This window comes from Lygodium microphyllum, chromosome 22 (assembly GCF_053477565.2).
Source record: "Lygodium microphyllum isolate KBCC chromosome 22, Lygodium_microphyllum_v1.1.10, whole genome shotgun sequence".
Lineage (NCBI taxonomy): Eukaryota > Viridiplantae > Streptophyta > Polypodiopsida > Schizaeales > Lygodiaceae > Lygodium > Lygodium microphyllum.
In genome coordinates, this window is record NC_141156.1 from 31,137,817 (window position 1) to 31,160,015 (window position 22,199).

The window sequence follows — 22,199 nt, forward strand, 5'->3', positions numbered from 1 at the left end:
TGCAGGGCTCCATGGCACTTGGCCGCAGGGGGTTTTTGATGGGAGATTTCAATATGTGTGTTGACTCTTCTCAGTCCACCTCAAGGCATTCGGTAATGGATACGCCAGAAAGCCGGGTGTGGAACTCCTTTGCTTTGCACGTACTTAAGCAAGATCTTTGGTCGTGGCTTCACCCTTCTGTTTCAGGTTTTACTTTTCATTCCGCACAATATGCAACCACTTGGTCGCGATTGGATAGAATGTATATCATGCAGGGGGATGATTTTCTTCCCGAGATGCTGGAGATGAAGGTCTTGCAGCAATATGCGTTGTCGGATCATTTCCCCCTCCAGCTTGAGATGCGGGCACAATCTATTGCACCTTTTATGCAGTTGCTGAATAAGCTCCCTTTACGCTTCAACTTCTCTTATTTGAAGCATCCAATTTTTCAGGGTTATATGCAGCAATTGATTGAGAGGTTCTTATTGGACTTCGCCTCTGAGGGCTTGGCTTCGTTCGCACGCGTGCTCTCTAATGTGCAGCGGGTTGCTCGGCAGTATGGGATTCATAATGCCTCTCTTTGTCGCCGACGTCGACATGCAGCAGAGGACTTATTGGTCTTGGTCCGTTCCTTGCTCTTGGACTCCCCAGATGATGATTTTCTGCTGTCCTTGGAGCGGCGTTTGGCCCATCTTATTAAAGTATTTAGCTTGAAATCTTATCAGCAGGCCAAGCTGCAAAACTTGATTGACACATTGCAAGATAGTGCCTGCCAGTCTCATAAGTTCTTTCGCGCCTTGCATGCTTCTCCGGCTCGCGAAAATATGACTCGACTCCAGGATTCGGAAGGTCGCATGGTCACTGATCCGCAGACCATTATCAATATATGCAGAAATTATTTTATGGATCTTTTTGGTTCTTTTTCCTTGCCATCTAGCCAGGTTACGCATGCCCGCTCGGTCTTCTGTCATCTGGTCCACCAGCAGGTTCCATTTGATATGCAAGCCACTTTGGAGGCGGATATTTGCGAAGAGGAGGTCATGGATGTCTTGTTGCACCTGCCTAAGGATAAAAGTCCTGGTTGGGATGGTCTCACTAATGAATTTTTTGAGCACTCGGCCACGCAGTTGGTAAAGCCATTGGTGGTCATGTTTCAGCAGGTCTGGGAAACAGGGGTCATGCCTTCTTCATGGAAAGAAGGCCTTATCAAACTGATTCCCAAGGTCCCTTCGCCGTCATAGCTGCAACACTGGAGACCAATTTCGCTGATGGGCGCGATGTATAAAATCTTTTCCAAAGTGCTGGCAAATAGGCTTCACAAGCACCTTCCAGCTATTGTGCACCCTCTCCAATATGGTTTCATTAAGGGCCGCAACATTTTGCATAATATCTTAAATGTGCAAATGGCTATTGACTATGCGCGGCACTCCAATCAGCAAGTGGTCTTGATTCAATTGGACCTGGAAAAGGCGTATGACTGTGTGGACTGGTCTTTCCTTGCAGATCTTATGTCTGCTATGGGCTTTGGTATCCGGATGTCCCGATTGATCTACACCATTAGTACTGAGGCTTTTTCAAGAGTTATGCTTAATGGTGGGGTTACAGAGCCATTTGTTCTTGCACGCTCGGTCAGACAGGGTTGCCCTTTGAGTCCTCTCTTCTTTGCCTTGGCGACTCACCCGGTCCTTTCAATGTTATCCTCCATGGCGGCTTCTGCCCAGCTGGCAGGGTTATCTCTTCCTTTGGGGCAGCACTTCATTAGTCAATCTTTGGCTGATGACTCCTTTATGATTTTGCAGGCGGACAGGGACAACATTCGCAAGGCATTAGATGTTTGGACGCTCTTTGGTCAAGCCTTTGGTCTTCGCATCAATGCCTTTAAATCAGCCATTCTCAGTTGCACGGAGCCGGATTTACAGTCATTAGGCTGGCAGGGCCAGGTGGTTTCTCGTGGCTCCATTGTCAAGCATCTTGGATACCCATTGGGGGTGGATGTACGGCCAAAGGACCTGTTGGAGTGGATTTCACAAAAACTGGCCGCGAAGTTTATGTATTGGAAGTCGCAAGCCTGGCCGTTCCATGTCCGCCTCAAAGTGGCTCAGACAATTATGTTACCAATGCTGACGTATTTCCTGCCACTACTGCCATGGACGCCCACTACTTTGAAGGCTCTCACTCATCCCATTCGTTTCATGCTATGGAAGAAAGATTCACTGCGGGCAGACATTTCCTGGATTTCATGGTCACATGCATGTATCCCTAAGCGCATGGGTGGTGGAGCTATTTTGGATGCAGAAACTCATATGCTGGCTCTTCGTTGGTCTCTTTTTCGTGCCATGTGTGTGGATCATCACCCGTGGACCATCATAGCCCGTTATTTTCTTGAGGACAGCGGGCTCCGCCAGGGTAACACACGGCTTCGGGCCTCATGGTGGCATGTCCTTAATGCTGACTCTCGATTTTCCAGTCTCTCTTCCTCTTTGTTACTGCACTTGGTCGGCTCTTGGAAAGTGGTGCTCCAAAAGGCCCGTTGGCATCCTGTAGGGGACCGCTTGCAGACTAATTCTTTTCAGCTGGAATTATTGGCAGTATCCAGATTACTTTCATGGGAAGATAAACATCAGCTCAGACCAAGATTTAACCGCATGGCCCGTTTGGGTGTGACTTCGATTGCGGATGCTACCCTTGCTACTCGCAATGTCCTTGCATTGTTTCGGACTGCTAGGAGACTTTTCAGGATCCCGCGCGGATACCGTGATTTATGGGGGAAGCTTTTATCGGAACTTCAGGGTAGGCAACCCTTTCCGGCCTTGGCTATGGATCGCCCTTGGCAGGACTGGGACCTTGCAGGCCGGTTGAGTCTGGAAAAGGCCTCTACTAATCAGGTGTATCATCTTCTCATTAAAGATCACCAATGGCTGGGTGTGAAAGCTAATACTGTTTGGGGCCTGCGGAAATCACTGTCATGGTGGCAGGCAACGCTGATGGAGGGATGGCAGAATAGGGCACCTTTCAAATGCAAGGTCTTTCTGTGGCGGGTAATGATTGGTGGTCTTCCTCTTGCCTCGGTCCTTTCCAAGCGTCGAATCTCGAATGGCAATTGTTTCTTCTGCACCACTACGGCGGAATCAGCCCGACATCGTTTTCTTTCTTGCCCGATCGCCAAGAATATCTGGTCTCTCTTGTCGCAAATCTGGCGCGCAGTGGTGGGGTCCTCACTGACTCCTTTCGATTGGGTTTTTGTGCGCCCAAAGTATCCCACACCGCCACCGTTACATATGAAGATCTTATTTCACTTTTTCAGATACTGGGGATGCTGGCACATTTGGACCACCCGAAATGCTTTTCTCTTTGATTCGGCCTCTAATGTACCGTGACATATTGCAAGGCTTAAAGGGCTCTTGCATTGGCAGCTAGATCTCATCAGGCACTCTGACTTGCTCCCTCGGGAGGATTTGCATTCCTGGCATTTGGCAATTGCCTCTGGGTCCTTGCCATGATTGGTGTAACCTTTTTAGTATACTAGTCCGGGGATTTTCCACACGTTGGTCTACGGCCCTCGTGTCTCTTGTACTCGTGTAATCATGTAATCTTGTACTTTTTTTCGTAATTAATACAATTACCTTTTACGAAAGAGAGAGAGAGAGAGAGAGAGAGAGAGAGAGAGAGAGAGAGAGAGAGAGAGAGAGAGAGATTTACGAAAAAAAAAGAGAGAGAGAGAGAGAGACTCAGTTGATTGCAACAGAGCTTCGTCGTGTCAATAGCAGCAGAGAGACTTTTGCATGGATCGTTGTGTGCCCTTTGATGTAACGCTCTATCCTTATTTATATAGTAATGAGAAGGAGGGGGTAAAGAGAGGGCGCTTGCTTTTTAGCGTTTTGATGATATCATCGACTACAAAAAGAGAACGTTTTTTTAAAAGCGTTTTTTACAACGTTAGAAAAGGGCTCCATTTGTGTGGTGCAAAGATAAAAATTGATGAATATGTAGGCAAAGATGCATTGTGCGTCATGTGGGCGTCACTCTAAGGCGCACGACTAAGGTGGCGACCAAGGCATAGACCTTGGTATCTTGGCCTTGGCATACTTGGCAACGGGCTACGAAGGCTTTGTTGGTGCCATTGGTTGCACGTGAGAGGCTCCCACTAGCTTGTAAGAAAATCTTCTCGAGAGGTCATCCATCTCGGCAGTGTCGTCACCCAAGTGCACTTAACTGCCAAGTGACTATCCACTAAGCTAGTTCTTTTTGTTGTTCTATACTACAAACATAGTCTTAATAAGCTAGTCTTGGGAGGGTCTCCTAAGTCTTCCTTCTATGAACTGGCATATAATACCTCATTAATCATTGGTAATAGTTTGCTATGGCACCTTGGCTCCAAAATCCCTTGATTTATATGATTTCAATCATAATGAAATTCTAAGTCAATGGATGTAGCTAGTTGTATATGTTGACCACACATTAGTGCCTCCAAGCCACAACCCAAGTCCACCACCATTTCCACAAACAATCATTGTAGTAAGCAAGTCAAAATACTCTAGGAGGTTGCAACCTAGTCATTTCTAGCTTGAATAGTAAGTTGAGGATCCCTCCCCTAAGTAAGCAAGGTATTTCCAGGAATGTCTAGCACTCATCTTGAAGAGGTCTTCCAAGCCTTTGGCTCTCTAGTTGCAATTATCATGAAAATTTGCACCTTGGCCTTTATTTTATCCTCCAAGGTCTTTAGATCATTGAAATACCTCCAACAATTGAAAAATCAATCTTTGGTAGACTTGAAACCACAAGAATTGAGAAAGCGGCTTTAGCTTGAACATTACTTAGTGCAATGTGGAAATCCCCAATTGCTAAACTTAGAGAGCCTTTTTTTGCTACAATGGCCATGGGGTCTCTTACACATGAGAGTCCAATCAAGGTACACACCCCTTGACTTTGGGTGCCAATTGAGTGATTCCAACAAGTGAAACATGTTTTTGGAAGTATCTTTGGTAAAATAGCCTATGAGGAAGAAAGGAATATCAATGCATTGGAAAAGGGTTGATCGTAGCTTATACTAGATCAATCAATTGTCTAGGTCTAAACACTTCATCTTAGTGAAGGTTGTGATCTTCTAGGATGCCAAATGTAAACTTATAATGATGGATGAGGTTGGATGAACAAGTCCTATTTGGTATAGGGTGGAGAGGATGATGCTTAGATGTTGGTACCTCACAATTGCTCACTATTGACCACTCAACCATATCTTGTAATGATACCATTATTGTGTGGTAGGCAAGGTGATGCTAAGATGGTTGTACATAACAATTGCTTACCAACTGGTATTTGTTACACAATGGGCCATTGCACTTGGAGTAACTATAGCCCACTTGTGCATAACCATCATGAGATGTTCCTCCTCTTGGAAGTTGTTGGTTCTCCTCCATTGGTTTCTCCAACCATACAATGGATTGCTTGGACAAAAAAAGGTAGTGTGTGTCTTGGCCTTGTGAGTGACAAGAATTTTCATCTCCAAAGCATAGTAGTCAAGAGTTTTGAAAATAGGGAAATGGAAGCATGTTTTTGAGTTGTGGAAGGGGGTTTTGACCTTAGTTTAAAAAGATGAAAGAAGGATTGGAAAAAAAAATAGATATATAAATATTGATGTATTCATGTGTGTGTAGCTATAGTACATTGTACAAGCTACTTTTCCTCTACATAATAAGATGCTTACATTTTGAGAAATGCACATCACACTCACTATATAGTAGCTATTGCTTTCTAACAAGAGTTAAGAGTTAAAACTACCTTCCAACATGCACATCACACTCATCATTTAGTAGCTATTCCTTGCTAGCAAGAGTTAAGAGTTAGAAGTACCTTCATAATTATGCAAATCTTTGTGTGTCTCCATGCATACTCTTACTTTAGATGGCTTTAATGAAGGGAAATAGGCATGCAACTACTTGTAGATAAACTAGAATTTGAAGTCTAGAAATGAAAGGTGAAAACTAAAACACATTGCCTATCAATCAAAAATGGAAACATGAGCGAGCAAAGTTTAAGTTTCCCCCCACCTTGCCCAAAAAAAAGGACATTGAAGATAAACCCAAATGTGTGACAAAGCATAGAGTGATAATAATGGAACTTAAAGTTGAAGAGTAACTCAAAGACAATGAAGATGGAAGAAGAATGAAAAATGAATAATGCAATGCTCAATGCAGTAAACGCACTATACAGACTAAATACAAAACCTTAGAACTCCCATGTCCTTGAAAGGACCGGGGTAAAGAAATGAGTTGGAGAGTGTGTCATCCTTTGAATGGATCTCCAAATGCAGCAAGCGGCCTCCACACAGTGATTGACTATTATGAATAGCAATGCAGGTTGCATTGCTCCAAAAACACAAGTTTGAGACTAAAGATGATTGATATCATCTTGAAGATGAAAGCTTTGGAATAGTAGGCAAACTCTTGATAGTAGTGGAAGAGTAGGGTGACAATTCTAGGAACTTGGGCCTTATGCTCTAGTCGTCTTTCTCCTAGTCATGTACTATTATTTCTTGCATTGCATCAAAAGGGAGTACCTTTCTAATTATCGCTTGGCAACAATATTGATGATGTGGTAGTTGTAGGCCCAAGAGATTGTCCAATCAACAAAATACAGCTTGTGTGGTGATGTGGGAGTTGTATGGTGGATTGCAAAATGCAGTTTGTCTTTGTGGAACATGGTTGTAGATTGGCTGGTGATGGATGAATAGCAGCAAATGTAGAAAGAATGGAGCTTGAGTGTAGGCACTTGGTTGGCAGGTACTAGCATGAATTGAGGTATTTGCTAGGAGAGGGGTGTAGACAGCAATAGATTGGGTGCCAACAATCTACAAGACAAGATGGGTTGAGTGGAAGGGAAGGCTTCTATTTATAGATGTGCAGATCCCTTCCAAATTAAGATTTGGCTCATGGGACACAAACACTCTCTAGAAAGGTTTGTAAGTATGGTAATAACTTGTTTTGGGGCTGTTTTAAAGAGCTAATTGAATGTCTTGAGTTTATGATGCATTTTAGCTTGCCCCTTAGCGCCCCCCCCCCCCCCCCCCCCCCCCACACACACACACACACACACACACACACACACACACACACACACACCCCACCTCTTGCACTTGCAACAACCTACCCCTTTCTTTTCCCCACAAAACCTCCCCAGAAAAATAAAACAACACTCTCAAATTGGGTTTCAGGGTTTTCAAGATGCTAATGTTTTGGGGGACCGGAAATGTTGTTTTGGGCAACTATGCTCCAAAGGTAGGAAGAATGATGCATGCCCCGCAACACTGAAATACAATCAATATTTGATTTTTGGAAGAATTCTTGTAGCAAGAGGTGGATAACAAATAAGAAGCGGAGTTGCTTGTCAGCTTCCTTGGTTTGCTAGTGTACTATTGCTATTGGGGTGAGATTGATGAGTGGTTAGAAGAGGGTTGAGTGGTAGGTCCGAAGGGTGGGAGACGGGGAGGGCAATGGGAGGCATAGGGAGTGCGTTGAAGGTGTTGACATGTTGAGAGGGAAAGGGTGGTGGGATGGTCGATGCAAAGAGAAGGGGAGGTGGTGATGTTGGTTGCAAGGTTGGTCGCAATGTAATGGGTATATCACCTATAGTTTGAGCTCATGATTGGAGCTATGGTGTTTGGCTTCTTGCCTTACCCTTGCCTTGATGATTCTTGATTGTGGTGAAACCCTCATTATCTATAGTGTAGTGGTGAGATGCCTCTTGGTGTGAAGCCTTAACATAGGCTAGTTGGTTGCTTTATAACCATTGGTAGGGGTAATGGTAACATGCTGCCAAATTGTGATGTTCTTGCTTGAAGGCCTCAAGGATTCTGAGGGTGCTTGTAGTGGCCATTAGACCTTTATCATATGCATGTTGATCATCCACAATTGGAGTTGGAGGCTTTAATACCAAAGAGACGTTTGCAAATCCTCCATCTTGTGATGGTACTCAATTTCTAACCTTGGGAAGAAGCTGATTGAGCATTGAGAAAGCTCATAGTGAAAGCCGAGACCCAACCAGCAAGCCGTATACTAGGGCATGGTGTAGATGACCCTATTTCGGAAGATAACTAGGGAGCTACAGGTTGATCCCAAGGATAATGAGCTTTTGGATATATTGCAAGGTGCCAAGGTCTTTTCAAAGCTAGATTTGGAGTGGCCAAATCAGGATCAAGGATGAGGATATCTGAAGACATCTTTCAGCATGTGCTATGGCCATGGGTTTTTGGTGATGCCATTTGGTTTGGCTAATACATCAACAACTTTTAATGGACTAGCACATGATATTTTTAGGCCATACCTTGATGCTCTCTTTGATGGTCTTGGGGTGCATGAAAAAGTGTTTGTAAGTTGTAACATTGATTGGATTGAGATTCACAATAGTGCAAGAGATGGTGATGATATAGTACTAAGTAGGTGTATGGGTAGATATAGACAGTAGTGACGATGCTTGGAGCCTATGCCCTACTTGCCACTAACATAGAATCCTTTATGACATTATCATTGAAATTAACTGGATCAGCAGAGAAAAGAGACACTCAAATTATTGATGCTAGCTGCTGTTCCTAACAACTTGTCATTCCCAAAGATTGACCCTCCTATGATGCTAGAAATGAGCATTGTGATGTGAACAATCCGTTGTAGTGTTTTACTGAAGACTTTTCTTGACGCTTCTCCTACAGGTTTTATCTTCTTGCTCTTTTTGAAGAAGCTTCTCCAAAAATCTTCCTCCATAAAAGAGCTTCTTCTACAAGATTTGTCAAGGCTCAGTAGCTTCCTCCTCATAGTAAGAATCTGCAAGATAGTAGCTCATCTTGCAAACGTCTTGACCAACTGCTAGCTTCCCAACCAGTTTCCTTGACAAGCCATGAAGTTTTCACCAATGTTGATCAGTTGTAATGCCACCAAGAAAAGTTAAAGATTCTATTGTGTCAATTTTGGATGTCTCAGCCTGGAAGTCCTGCAGAGTTGAAAAGTGCTACAGATTGGCCGAAACTGTGCCTGACTAGCAATTTATATTATTTATAGCATGCTTGCCACCTAAGTGCAGCCACCTTATATTGTAAAGTACAAATGCATTTGCTAAGAGTTAGTTCTAGTCCTACCACATAAGGTTGGCAGATTTCACTGGGCTTCAAGGTAATTCCAAAGGTCACCTGATTTTTGATGGGATATTGGTATGAATTGCCTTCATTAAGAGCAATCTCGAGTTTGTGAAGAATTTACATCTCTTTTTTGACAAGGTGAGTTTGCTACATCACAGATCAGGTGTTTGGTCCTGCCACAACAACGAGGGGTGTATATGATGTGGCAGCTGGGCATGTTGTCCGTGGTGCGATGGAAGGCATCAATGGTAGGTTTGTTGTTTCTGGTACTCCATGGCAAAGGATTGACTTTGATCAGATGTTTGAATCTAGCATGACATCTCATCGTCTGACGACTTCACTTTGGCTTCTTGTTTTGTTGTAGGGACTGTTTTTGCATATGGAGTCACAAGCAGTGGAAAAACGCATACCATGCATGTATGTATTCTTAAGATGTTGCTTCAGATGCCAACTCCACACGTTGCTTTTTCATTAAGTTCCTCCACACGTTTGAATTCAACCCTGCCTCCAATGTTGAAACAAGCTTCCTAAGGACTGTACCCCAAATGTATTATTGAGGATGCATGTGTCATTTATATAATGGCAGGGTGATTACAAGTCTCCTGGGATCATACCACTTGCGGTGAAGGATGTCTTTAACATTATCCAAGAAGTACGTTACAAGATTATGCTTCAAAGGACACACTTTTTAAAGGGTTCTTGAACCATCCTTTGCAGTTGCATCACCACTATAAGCTCTTATTATTCTCTTCATTGTGCTTTGCAGACACCTGATCGAGAGTATCTTCTTCGTGTTTCATATTTGGAAATATACAATGAGGTTACTTATTGAAAGTTTTGGTTTGGAAGAATTGTCTGCTGTAGTTTCACAGTGGGGGAGTTTAGTCATACTTGACAGAGCAGCATATGGTAATGTGAATGTAATGGTTAATGCAGGTTATAAATGACTTACTAGATCCAGCTGGACAAAATCTTCGGATAAGAGAGGACTCACAGGTAAATAGAAGTCACCACAGCTTGATTATGCAAGAAATGATTGTCACGATGCATGTGTGGCTTGAAATTTCTGTACAAAATACAGGGGACCTATGTGGAAGGCATTAAGGAGGAAGTTGTCTTATCTCCTGCTCATGCCTTGTCACTTATAGCTGCAGGGGAAGGTAAGCAAGATAATAGTTGGTTCAATGGATTAAATGGCATTTCACAGCACACGTCACTCTTGCCTTGAGTATAACATTCCTAATGCAGGAAATGTTTGCATGTCTCCTTTTGTGTAGAACATCGCCATGTGGGCTCAAATAATTTCAACTTGCTGAGTAGCCGCAGTCACACCATCTTCACCCTGGTGTGGTGTTTGTAATGTTTCAACTCTCTCCCTTTAGAAGCTTGAAGTACAAGAAGAGAATTGTATGAAAAGAAAACATGGGTGTTAGGAACGATTGTCGGGTCATTTTCATGCTTACGTCCATTACTTGCTTTTTGAACAGACTGTAGAAAGTAGTCCACGCTCATCAGATCAGTATGACGATGATGTTACCCTGTCTCAACTGGTAGGCAAAAGTTTGGGTTGCGAGAAGAGGGCATTTGCTTTCTTAAGCTGTCAAAGAAATAGAAAAGAGACATCAGCTTTACCAAATGTATCCTATTTTGTGCAGAATCTCATTGACCTTGCTGGTTCTGAAAGCTCTAAAACTGAAACCACTGGGTTGAGGAGAAAGGAAGGATCATACATCAACAAAAGCTTGCTGACTCTAGGCACAGTAAGCTTTGGTAGTATGTTTGATTGAACAATTAATTGTTGCAATTGTGGCCTTTGAGGACCGATGTATTATGAGGTTTGACCAAGCATTTTTATCTGCTTGATTCTTTCAATGCAGGTCATAGGTAAATTAAGTGAAGGAAGAGCTTCACATGTACCATTTCGTGATTCAAAACTAACTCGATTGCTACAATCTTCTCTCAGTGGACATGGGAGGGTTTCGGTAATCAGCAACATTTTGTAAAATTCGACAGGCTGTACTATTTTTAGTTAAAAGAATCACCTCAAGCCCTTGCTTGTGCAGCTAATTTGTACACTAACTCCTGCATCGAGTAACGTAGAGGAGACACATAACACCCTCAAGTTTGCTCAAAGAGCCAAGCGAGTTGCTGTATATGCTGCAACGAATCGGGTAAAATTCAATTGCTTATTTTCTTGCTCTAGTTGATCATTTTTTGCATGTTGATATTCATCATTGCAAGGACAAACCTGCACCTACAGATTGTAAAGCACAATACAGGATAATAAGATTTGGATCTTTTGGCTGAACCATTGCAGTTCACATGACATGTTAAAGGTGGTGTCAATGTGCCTCACAAAAAGGTGTCATAGTTCTTGAATTTTTCTTTTACATGCTTTTTTTTGAGTGTGTGGGGGTGGGGGTTCTGTTATTGCAGATCATTGATGAGAAGTCTCTAATTAAGAAATATCAAAAAGAGATCATGAACTTGAAGCTAGAGCTTGAACAACTTAGGAGGGGCATTAGTGAAAAACCTTACCAGATTGACATGTCACAAGAAGATTTGCTTACATTGCGCCAACAGGTATACATAAATTGTTTACCTATCCATTCGTAGCTCTAATTGTGGCTTATCTATTCCTTTGTATATGTATAATTTATAAGCTAAGTGTTTTATTATGTAAAGCTTGATAATGATAAAACTCTCAATTTCAGTATGATAAAACTGGATTAACAATTACGGATCAGTTGCTCATAGCAAGTTTTGACTTGTGATTCTTTTGGTGTGCAAAAGTGTTTGAAGAAAGTTATCTGAGCTGCTCTTCTTGACTGCCATTCAGTGATTTTGAGAATGCTCTTTCGGTATTCAATTGTGATCTAACAAAGACACAAAACACAATGTGTGAGGCCCGCTATAACAAGAAATGTGTTTCATTAGGGATGAAATGTGAAACATGTTTCACTAATGAAATGTATGCAACATTTCACTCCAAGGGGGAAAAAGCAATTTCTATTAAAATATTGCTGACAGTTTTAAGCCATCAGGGTTTACACAAACAAAGTTTGACATGCAATAAGTAGCATAAATTGTACTTTCTTTACCATTAGAAAACTCATAGAAGCAGTTAAATTTCATCACACAAACCTGATTGACATGCAAATGGTTGCTTGCTTGCAAAACAATTGGCTTGGTCTTATCAGAAGCAGTTAGGAGTGACATTTTCTTGAACGACTCAATATAAAATTTTAATGCGCCTGCTAAATATTGCCACATTGTGCTGAAACATTTTCCAAGTGCTCAGTTTGTTTTGACAGCAAGAATGAGACTTTTTTCTTGCTTGCACAGCTGGAGGCAGGCCAGGTAAAATTGCAGTCGAGGCTGGAGGAGGAAGAACAAGCTAAGGCAGCTCTTTTAGGTCGAATCCAAAGGTTGACAAAGCTTATCCTCGTCTCTACGAAGACTAATGTGGGGCCGCCTTTACCAGAGCAGCAAGTGCATAGGCGGAGATATTCTTTGGGAGAAGAGGAGGTAAAGTTTGCTGTTTAAATTCTTCTAAAGGAATAATTGCAGTAATATAGAATGCTAGACACACCTCCCTAGTAATGTTTTTTTGGGTTTAAAGTATGCTCTCTCTCTCTCTCTCTCTCTCTCTGACATACTACACCCACCCTGATCCTGATCGGGTGAAGCTAGTCATCAGCGTAACATTATTCAGTCACACAGCTAGCCATGTATTGCTCCGTACATCCACTTCATCCTCTTCTTGTTGTATCCTTATATGGGCAATCTATTGTACATTATCTTTCTTAGCATAGTATGTCATTGATTATCATTTTGCACATCACACATTGATGTCTAGTGATGATTATCATTGTACATGGTTTTGTTTCATAGGCTGTTTTTGGCCTCAGCAGACGTTAATATATCTTTCCTTCTTTCTTTCCTTGGTCTCTCCCTCCCTTCTCTCTCTTTTTTTTGGTAATCAAGTGGCTGCCCTAGTAGTAAGCCACTTATTTTATTAACCCATTGAATTGAGTCCAAATCTCCCTTTTTCTATACCTTTACTAATTGACCGTCCGGAACATAGGAGTTGAACCCAAGACCTTCTGGTCACTACATATTCAACTTAACCAACTGAGCTACACCTATTTGGTCTCTCCCTTGTGTGTGTGAAGGTTGTTGAATAAAAATATAGAATGTATACAGTGCCTTTAGGCAAGAAGCTGAAGCCATGGCAAATGAAATCCAACTCAGGGTGCTGCCTTGCCTGAAGCCAAAGCCATGGTTAACGAAAACCATCTCTCTCTCTCTCTCGCTTGGGGGAGGGAGGGAAACTTTTTGTTTGCCTAATGAACTAACTCTTTGACTGCAGTTCATTTCATGGGGAGAGAAGCATCCAATGTTGCCATCAGATTACAGTGATGATTCAAGCTTAGCTGGCCATGGATCAGAGCAAGCTTTGGAGGGAAAGTTTGACATAACCAGTGGTGTTGAGTCCATCAAAGATGATAAGAAAGGAAAAAAATGGGGTATGCTTGGTTGGTTGAAGCTTCGGGTAAAGATTTTGTCCCTCCTTACTATATTGGCAGTGTGCTGTGATATCTTGTGTATTGGCAGTTATTTAGAGCATTAAATGGACCTGTATATGATGCTGCAGAAAAACGAAACTGCCTTGGATGCAAATGTTGCTGCAACTGTGTCTTCTTCTTCAGTTTCTTCAGCTACATCTCATTTGGAACCAGCCTTAGATTTGAAGCCAGGAAAGGTTTCTCTCAACCGGAAAGTTGATGATACTGCGCCAGTTGCTGATACCTTTCCAGAGTCAACGCAAGCTGGCGAGCTTTTCAGTACTGCTCCTCCGAGGCAAAGACTACCTGTATGTATCAATTTTATGTGTCTGATTGCATTCTTCTATTCTTACATTGTCAAGGGATTTCAATGTTTGCCATGTTTAATACTTAAATAGGACATTGTGTTTAAAGTGTGCCTCTCAGCATCTTTTGACACAGAAAAGACATTCTATGATTGTCACATCAGTAGAGTGCAGAATGATGCTTAGAGTGCTTCATATCATGTTTTGTAAGAAAAGGGTCTTTATATGCTAATTTGTCAGGGGGGTGAAACAATGGCTGACCAAATGGATCTCCTTCGAGAGCAAGTAAAAATGCTTGCAGGAGAGGTTGCGTTTCTCACAAGCTCATTGAAGAGATTGTCAGAACAAGCATCAAACAGTCCTGATGATTTGCACTTGCAGGTAAGTACTACATCACAACTGCCTTTGAGAGTTTGTAATGGGACACTATTCTGTGGATTATAATATTCTCAATTGCCGCTCAGGGAAGGTTCAGTGACATGATGCACAATCTTGTCATGTGGTTTGTGCAGGCTCAAATGGAAAGGACAAAAGCTGAGATTCAAGAGAAAAAGAAGCAGATAAGAATGCTGGAGCAGCGCATTATCCAAACTGGGCAAGCTGCTTTAGCAAAGGCTTCTCCTATTGAGCTCTCAGAGGTATTTCTAATCCTCTAGCTTCAAGTTCCATGCTGCTATCTTCCTAATCATGTTCCAAGCTACTGACTTCACACACTGTTTTGAGGTACTAAGTTCCTAACCATGATTGCCTTTATTCTGAATTGAATGTTATCCTAGACAATCTCAAAACTGATGGGCCAACTAAATGAGAAAGAGTTTGAGTGGGAGGTACACAAGTCTCACTGTGCTGATGACAGTACTTTGTACCCTATAGATTCATCCTTTGCTGTCAATATTTTTGCAATTGGGTTTTAATGTAGTATGGTCTTTTTTCAGATCAAGTCAGCTGACAACCGAATTCTTCAAGAACAACTGCAAGCAAAGGTAGGTCCCTTGTCTTCAGGGTGATCTTTGATCAATGGTAAGAAATTGCTCTATATCGAAGCCTCACGTTGGTCTCTCTGATTGACTGTAGGCAATTGACATAAAGAGGCTGCAGGAAAAAATTGTATCCTTAGAAGGACAATGTCATATGCAAGTAGAAGAATTAGCAAACCTAAGAAGATCCAATGCTCAGTCCTGGAGCATTTCCAAGAAAAACAGGTCAAGTAAAAGGCCTCAGATGCTTAGGGGAGGTTCATTAAACTCTGATGGGATATCAGGGTACATGCAGCATGGTATGGCAGACGATAGCTCAGATTCTGAAAGCTGCAGCTCAAAGGGGAGCTCTCGGAATGTCACCTTTGATACCAGCATGCAAAATCGGATTCTAGTGCAGGTATCCTTCAAAGTTGACATGGACTGTTATATACATATATGTATATCCAAGTTCTGCATGTGAATAAAAGATTCTCTGGGTTCTCATAGAAAGCAAATCAAAGTATATGGAGATGGAGTTTTGAATGCCATGTTAAAATTGTTTATCTATAGATTTATGTGAAGTTGATTGTCTGAATACAAGTACACCTAGTCGTTTAATGTAGGGGCTGTTACCTGCTTGGTTGTGAAGTTTGGAACTAGGATGTGGATATATGCATCTGCATGTGTATGCTTTTACATATGAGCACATCTAGGAGTCTACATGGATGTAAATAAGCATGCATGTATGTGCAAATGAAAGCTGCTACACAATTGCATGTGAATATCTACCAATCTCTATCTCTAAATGACAGGAAGCTGAAATTGAAAATCTAAGGCAGGAGAAAATTTATTTGGAAGAGGAAAATGGGGGACTGCGTGTACAAAGTCAAAAGCTGGCAGAGGAAGCATCGTATGCAAAGGAGCTAGCTTCAGCTGCTGCTGTTGAGCTCAAGAACCTGGCAGAAGAAGTGACAAAGCTCTCTTTTGAGAACTCTAAACTGGCAAAGGATTTAGCCAAGGCACATGAAGCAGCCTTCTCCATACAGCCCACAAAGTCAGAAGGCTACTTCACCATGGATGAGGGAGAGCGGGGGCTTATTAAAGAACCTTTCAACGCTGATGAGGTTTATGATGATATTGATTCATGGAAACTTGACCCTGAGGATATAAAGATGGAACTACATGCACGGAAAGAAAGGGAAGCTTGTCTTGAGGCTGCACTTGTTGACAGGGAACAAGCTGAAACAGAGCTCAGAAAGAAGCTGGAAGAGGCCAAAAAACGGGAATCTGATCTGGAGAATGATCTGGCTGGGATGTGGGTTCTTGTAGCCAAGTTGAAAAAGGAGAAGCTGGCATTGGGTGAGAAACTGGGAATGATCCATTATGTTTCTGAAGGTGAAACTCAAAGCAACAATAGCTCCTTTGGCTCCAAAGAAGAGAGTAATGAGGTTGAAGAGGCCTTTGTAAATCCAGTGAAGTCTAAGCAAGGGCAGCAGCAAATTATAGAGGAATTACAATTCAGTCTTGTTAAGGAGCAAGAGAAAAATGCAGAACTCAAAATCCTTTTGTCTCAGCTGAGGGTACAGACTTCACCCTTGGCAATCTTGGAAATGATGGGAAATAAAAGGAACTGAGGATGAACTCCGGTTAAATTTTGAACTGTATGGCTTATTCTTTTGTGTTTGCCACGTTTTCAGAGTGAAGATTTGGATGGCTTACAGTTTTCTGTGCTGGAGGAACTGCAAAGTCTTCATGTCGAAGCCTTGACAAAACTATTTCAGGCTAAGGTTTCTTTATATCCAAATGCTGCCAGTCATTTATTTCCAAGCAAAATCAGGAAGCTTACATGGGGAAAATTTGATTCTTTTATATTTGAAAACCCTAAATGTATGTAGGGGAAAATTGTTTCTTTCTGATTTGAAAACCCTTGGGAGTGTGCATCCATCAGAGCATTGAAAGTGCAAGATCCCTTGCAAGTGCCTTGCAAATGTGCTGGAATCCTTGCAATGTTGCTTTTATGTCTGCATTAGGTATTTATCTTTTCACAAGTTATTAATACATTGACTCTAATGTTTGTGAAGTCTTGCAATAGCATCTGCAGTTTGAAATTCAAAGCTTGGCCTAGTGAAATGCACCAAAACGACACTAGTTACTATGTTTGTTTTCATGTTGTTGAGTGCCTAATGTTGACTTCAAAATTAATTTGTTCGTGTTGGTGCATGTAAACCTGTACGAAATTAGGGCAAATAATTGGTTAAGATTATGTAGCTGTCCAGGTCACACATGGGGATTATGAAAGTGGGAATGAATCTGACAAACCAATGAGATTTTAGTCAAGATTTAAGCTTCAGAAGGTTTCTTTTGAAATTTGGTTGATTTGGTAAGTTGATAAGAAACTCAACCAAGTAGTCGCCATTGTTCAGTTGTCTTTTGTTTTTATGTATGCCTACAAATGGATACTTCCTTTTGCTTCAGCATACATTTGATTGTTTGTGACTTCCAGCTATAATTCTTAACCCGTGGGGTCTTGGAAACAGGCAAGAAGCCAGGATAAAGCTTACAAAGAAAGAGTCAATGGGCTTTCTGGAAATACGGACCAACAAGATGATGAGCGAAACAACCATGTTTGTAAAATTTGTTTTGAGGCTCCAACTGCTGCAGTTCTTCTTCCTTGTCGCCATTTTTGTTGTAAGCTATGATGACGATTATTTGGATTTCAGAATTGCAAACTTGGGCAGTCTCATGATGATCTAACATTGTGTTAACTTTGATCATTTTCAGTGTGCAAGCCTTGTGCAGTAGCATGTGCAGAGTGTCCGCTCTGTAGAACGGGCATTGCAGATAGGATAATAACCTTCACCTCATAGCTGTTGAGGTAGATGTTTGTTTGTCGACTTGATATATACTTTTTACTACAGCAAAAACATGACAGTAAGGCATCCATGCTTTCAAAAAAGAAAATAACACATTTGCAAATCTCCATTTTTACAGGAAGGATGCTATAAGCCTTATATCGCCTTTTATGTATGCAGGACATTCCTGATAAGAATGCTGGAGAGATCGTGGCCTCTTCTTTCCAAAGTCTTTTTGCTTTGTACAATCATTCTTTAAAAGGCCCTTGTACAATACAAGCTAGGTGGTGGTTTGCCATAACTGCAACGCAGGGTGCAAATTTGCCATGGCTTTTCCTTTTGTAGGGGGTATGCAAATACCAGCAGCTAATTTAAGGCTGTTACAATAAAGAGCTTACACGTCTCAGTCTTTTGTACAGAAGACCATGGTGAACAAGTCTGAATACTAAAATGTTTGGAATCTTTGAAAGTTCCGCCTTTTGATGAAGGTAACTTTACAAAACATAATCCAAAGTACTTAACATGCCACTCCAATCCAAGGCATTTAAAATGCATTGTTATTGTAAAAAATGCTCTACTTAAGGGTCATTTGTGAGCTTCCTAAAACTGTTCCTGAATACAAGGGTATTTCTTTTGGACCATAAAAAGTTGATCTACCAATAGATACAAGTGTAATGAGCTTCCAGTAGCTCTCGTCATGGTTGTCCAGACACGGTAAATTAAATCCAAAGTCGGATCTGAGCTGAGCTTTCTTGAGCCGTTGCTTAATCTTGTTCCAAACAGGTCTCACTGAAGGACATTCCCAGAACAGGTGCTTTTGATCTTCTTCCTTCCTTTTACAAAATGGGCATAAGGGGGTAATTGGTATCCATTTTGCCAATCAAGACCTTAGGGGCAGCTTCTTGGAGATCAGTCTACATCACAGAGTGTTGAGATGGAAAGAGGGTGTTGCCATCCACGCTTTTTGGAGTCTATGCCGCCAGGTAGTAGCTCTAGCTCTAGGGCAATCCTTGCGCCATTTTTTACACGGTCATTAAAATGGTGGGGGAAGGAGGGTGAAAATTGCTCCTGGTCTTGCAAAACTTGAGAGGCTTATCAGCAGGACTGTAGAGAGTTTCCAGGAGAGAGTCATGGGAGACCACAACTGAGGAGGACCAATCCACTTTGACCTGCGTCAGCACCTGCTCGAACCAGAGAACCTCTGTTGGAGTCAACCTGGATTGCTGGGCGACTGCCTGTGCTGCCTGCCATTTGTGGGCATTGGAGTCCCAAAGTTACTTCCATGATTTCAATCCACATGAGTGAATGCGATGAGCCATCCTGCAGTTTTCAGCTGGAGCAGCAATTGGGAGGAATGGGGATGGATTAAGCCAAATGCTAGAGCTGAGGGAGGGATCACCTTGCCTACTGATGGGGGAGTTTTCCAAGAACATTGAGGAAGGACTTTGGGCCAGGCTCTGATGAGGTTTTGAGCCATAAGAGATTGCGGTAGCTTAGCAGGAGAGTGGTAGGAGCACAAAGTATCCCACCATTTGATGTTGGGCTAGATGAGGCCTTGAATTCTGGCATTCTCCATCAGGTACGGAGTATGATTACCCACGGTTGTTGAGTGTTGGCCCTCTTTTAAGAGGCTGAAATGAAAGCGGGAGGGACTTGTCCTCAAGTGGCTCAATGCCAGCACCTCTGTCCCCCACCTAAGCACGAATAGCATCCCACCCTATTTGGTGGTACAGGGACTCATGGTTCTTGGACCACAAGAACTGTTGGAAGGTCTTTCCACCTGAAGCGAGGAGGCTTTGCTGAAGCTGAAGACGGCGGCCATGTAGATAGTAGTGGAGATGAGGACACTGTCTGTAATCAGACCTGAGAAGAGTCAAAGGGGTTTCCTGCCATTTGTTGACCTTGGCTTGAATCTTCACCATGTACCAGTCGAACCTTTGCTTGAGAGTCAGGCCCACACCTATTGGGGCGCCAAGGTATCAAACCACTTCCCCTGGTTTGACAACCTTGACACCGTAACCTTTTAGCCAATTGTTAGGCTCATTGAAAGATAAGAAAATTAACTCTGTTTTAGATTGATTAATGACAGGCAGACAAAGCAGGAAATTTAGAGTAAAACTCCATGAGGCCATCCATTGATTCTTTCTCCGCCGTAACAATGGATGTGGCCACCTGCGAAGAATTGAGCAGCCATCGTAGAGCCATCCGGAAGAGGAAGGCCTTTGATGGTGCCATCTTTCAACCTTTTGTCTAACTTGCATAGGAGTGGATCAGTGATTAGTGCTAAAAGCAATGGGGCACCCCTGATGGATAGACCGCTTGAGCTGAAAAGACTTGGACATCTTGACATTAAAATACTGATTGCAGCAGAAGCGTAGGTGAATGGCGTGTTGACCATTCCTGAGAACACTGGGCCGAAGTGCAAAGTTGACATTACTCCTTTGATGAACCTCCAGCTCATCCTATTGTATGCTTTGTTGAGGTCCATGTTAACCAGGGAAGCGTAGGTGAACGGCGTGTTGACTATTCCTGAGAACACTGGGCCGAAGTGCAAAGTTGACATTACTCCTTCGATGAACCTCCAGCTCATCCTATCGTACGCTTTGTTGAGGTCCATGTTAACCAGGACAAAGTCAGCTTGCTGAGACACTTCTAGATCCATCAATAAGATTATCCATCAATAAGATTAGATTGAGCACCACATCATGGATTCTTCTATTGTAGATGAAGCCATAGAGTTTTAGATCCATAATCCTTGAGAGGAGATGCTTGATCCTCATGGCAAGTGCTTTGGCACAAATTTGGTAAGAGTAGTTCAGCATTGTAAGCAGCCTCCAGCTGCCACCTTTGGTGCAGAGGGGGGACTTTGGGGCGAGCCTGATTAGACCATAATTGAAGGAGCGGAGTCTTGTGCTTGAGGACCTAAGATCGTTCAGCATGTTCACCATATCGTTGCCACAGTAGTCCCACAGGTTTTAGAAGACTTCTACCGGTAGCCCATCAGGGCCAGGTGCCTTGCTAGTCTTCATAGAGAAGAGTGCAAACTGAATCTCTTCTAGGGAGAAGGGACGCTTCAAAAGAAGAGCCTCCTCCGGTGTGGAATGAGATGTAAGACATCATGCGGGAAGCCCTTGGGCCGGTTATCATAGTTATCCATCCTTGGCGGCTTAGAATTGACAATTAATGCAAGGAGCTGTTCGAATATTTGAGCAATTGTTGCCTCGTCCGGGTGGATGCCTGTCTGATCTTCCTGAATGTTGAGGGAATCAGGAAAAACCTTGTTAGGGGAATCCCTCATCACTTGTCATTGGCCTTTTGAGTTGGACTCTAGCTGATTGAACTACGAGCTCTTCTCGGGTCTTCTTGTAAGCCTCCACATTGGTGAGAATGTGGCTGCAGCACTAAGTTTGAGGGATCGATTTGAAGAATCTTTAGGAGAGATTGTTGGGCCCAAGATGAATCCAATGATCCCATGCATTCTGTGTATCATAGCAAAAGTGTTTGAGGTAGATTTTTAACTATTTATTGATCCTTTTAGTTTGGGCATTTGTTTGTGGATGGTAGGCAGTACTTGGAGTTAGTTTAGTGCCCATGGAAGTAAAAAGGCTTTTCAAAAAATTCCCCATGAACTTGGAATCCCTATAAAAAACAATCTTCATAGGTAATCCATGAAGTCTAAAAATTTCTTTTTTGAATTGATTTGCCACTTGTGTAGTTGAATATTGGACTTTGATAAGTAGAAGTGGATTGATTTTGTAAGACAATCAACTATAACAAAAATGCTATTTCAGTCTTGCTTAGAGGTAGGAAGTCTTGTAATAAAATCCATGTTGATATTAGTCCATTTACCATGTGGGATAGACAAAGGCTAAAGTAGACGACTAGGCAATCAATTTGAATCTTTATTCTGCTGGCATGGTAAGCACTGCACCACATACTCCTTGATATCTTTTCCATTTATGGATCTTGTCAAAGGTTTTAAATAATCCAATATGTCTTGCCAAAGGATAAGAATACATCTTTTGTAAAATTTTAGACCTAAATGATGACTAAGGGGTCAAGTATACTCTCCCTTAAAAAAAAAGGAGTCCATTTTGCCATTTGAAATTGGGAAATTTAGATACATAATCTTGGTGTAATTTCTTCATAATATTGCCAATGTGCTCATCTAAAAGATATTATTTTTGAATGTCTTGGATTCAATCTTTATGTATGGTAGATATGTTAGAAACGAAACATGCTTACATTTTGGATAAGGCATCTGCTACTACATTATCCTTGCTTACCACATAAGAAATCTTAAAATTATATTCATGAAGTGTAGTTGAAATCAACATTCCTTCTTGGAATGGGTGGTGATAACTTGATTTAAGAGTTAATTACAACAATAAATAAATGCTCATAAAATGACA

At 42.0% G+C, this 22,199-nt stretch overlaps 1 protein-coding gene across 4 annotated transcripts in view; it reads left to right on the forward strand.

Moving 5' to 3' along the window:
* Positions 1-18,420, forward strand: part of LOC148017001 (kinesin-like protein KIN-7K, chloroplastic) — a 54,041-nt gene extending 35,621 nt beyond the window's left edge. Inside the window, exons 3-27 of one of the 4 annotated variants that reach the window (XR_015687910.1) lie at positions 9,262-9,351; positions 9,468-9,520; positions 9,690-9,755; positions 9,870-9,923; positions 10,040-10,099; positions 10,185-10,263; positions 10,381-10,448; positions 10,591-10,653; positions 10,759-10,863; positions 10,981-11,085; positions 11,167-11,274; positions 11,540-11,686; positions 12,449-12,631; positions 13,476-13,658; positions 13,761-13,979; positions 14,217-14,357; positions 14,489-14,614; positions 14,753-14,803; positions 14,912-14,959; positions 15,051-15,353; positions 15,748-16,515; positions 16,633-16,722; positions 17,473-17,623; positions 17,717-17,866; positions 17,968-18,420. Coding sequence is in view for 3 of the 4 variants with exons in the window: in XM_087663248.1 (XP_087519374.1) it covers positions 9,262-9,351; positions 9,468-9,520; positions 9,690-9,755; positions 9,870-9,923; positions 10,040-10,099; positions 10,185-10,263; positions 10,381-10,448; positions 10,591-10,653; positions 10,759-10,863; positions 10,981-11,085; positions 11,167-11,274; positions 11,540-11,686; positions 12,449-12,631; positions 13,476-13,658; positions 13,761-13,979; positions 14,217-14,357; positions 14,489-14,614; positions 14,753-14,803; positions 14,912-14,959; positions 15,051-15,353; positions 15,748-16,515; positions 16,633-16,722; positions 17,473-17,623; positions 17,717-17,802 (3,347 nt within the window). In the remaining variant the exon portion in view is untranslated. Of the gene's footprint in view, positions 1-9,261; positions 9,352-9,467; positions 9,521-9,689; positions 9,756-9,869; positions 9,924-10,039; positions 10,100-10,184; positions 10,264-10,380; positions 10,449-10,590; positions 10,654-10,758; positions 10,864-10,980; positions 11,086-11,166; positions 11,275-11,539; positions 11,687-12,448; positions 12,632-13,475; positions 13,659-13,760; positions 13,980-14,216; positions 14,358-14,488; positions 14,615-14,752; positions 14,804-14,911; positions 14,960-15,050; positions 15,354-15,747; positions 16,516-16,632; positions 16,723-17,472; positions 17,624-17,716; positions 17,867-17,926 lie in introns of all 4 variants that reach the window. The other 3 variants (XM_087663248.1, XM_087663247.1, XM_087663249.1) reach the window with 3 other exon arrangements.
* Positions 18,421-22,199: the final 3,779 nt, after the last annotated feature.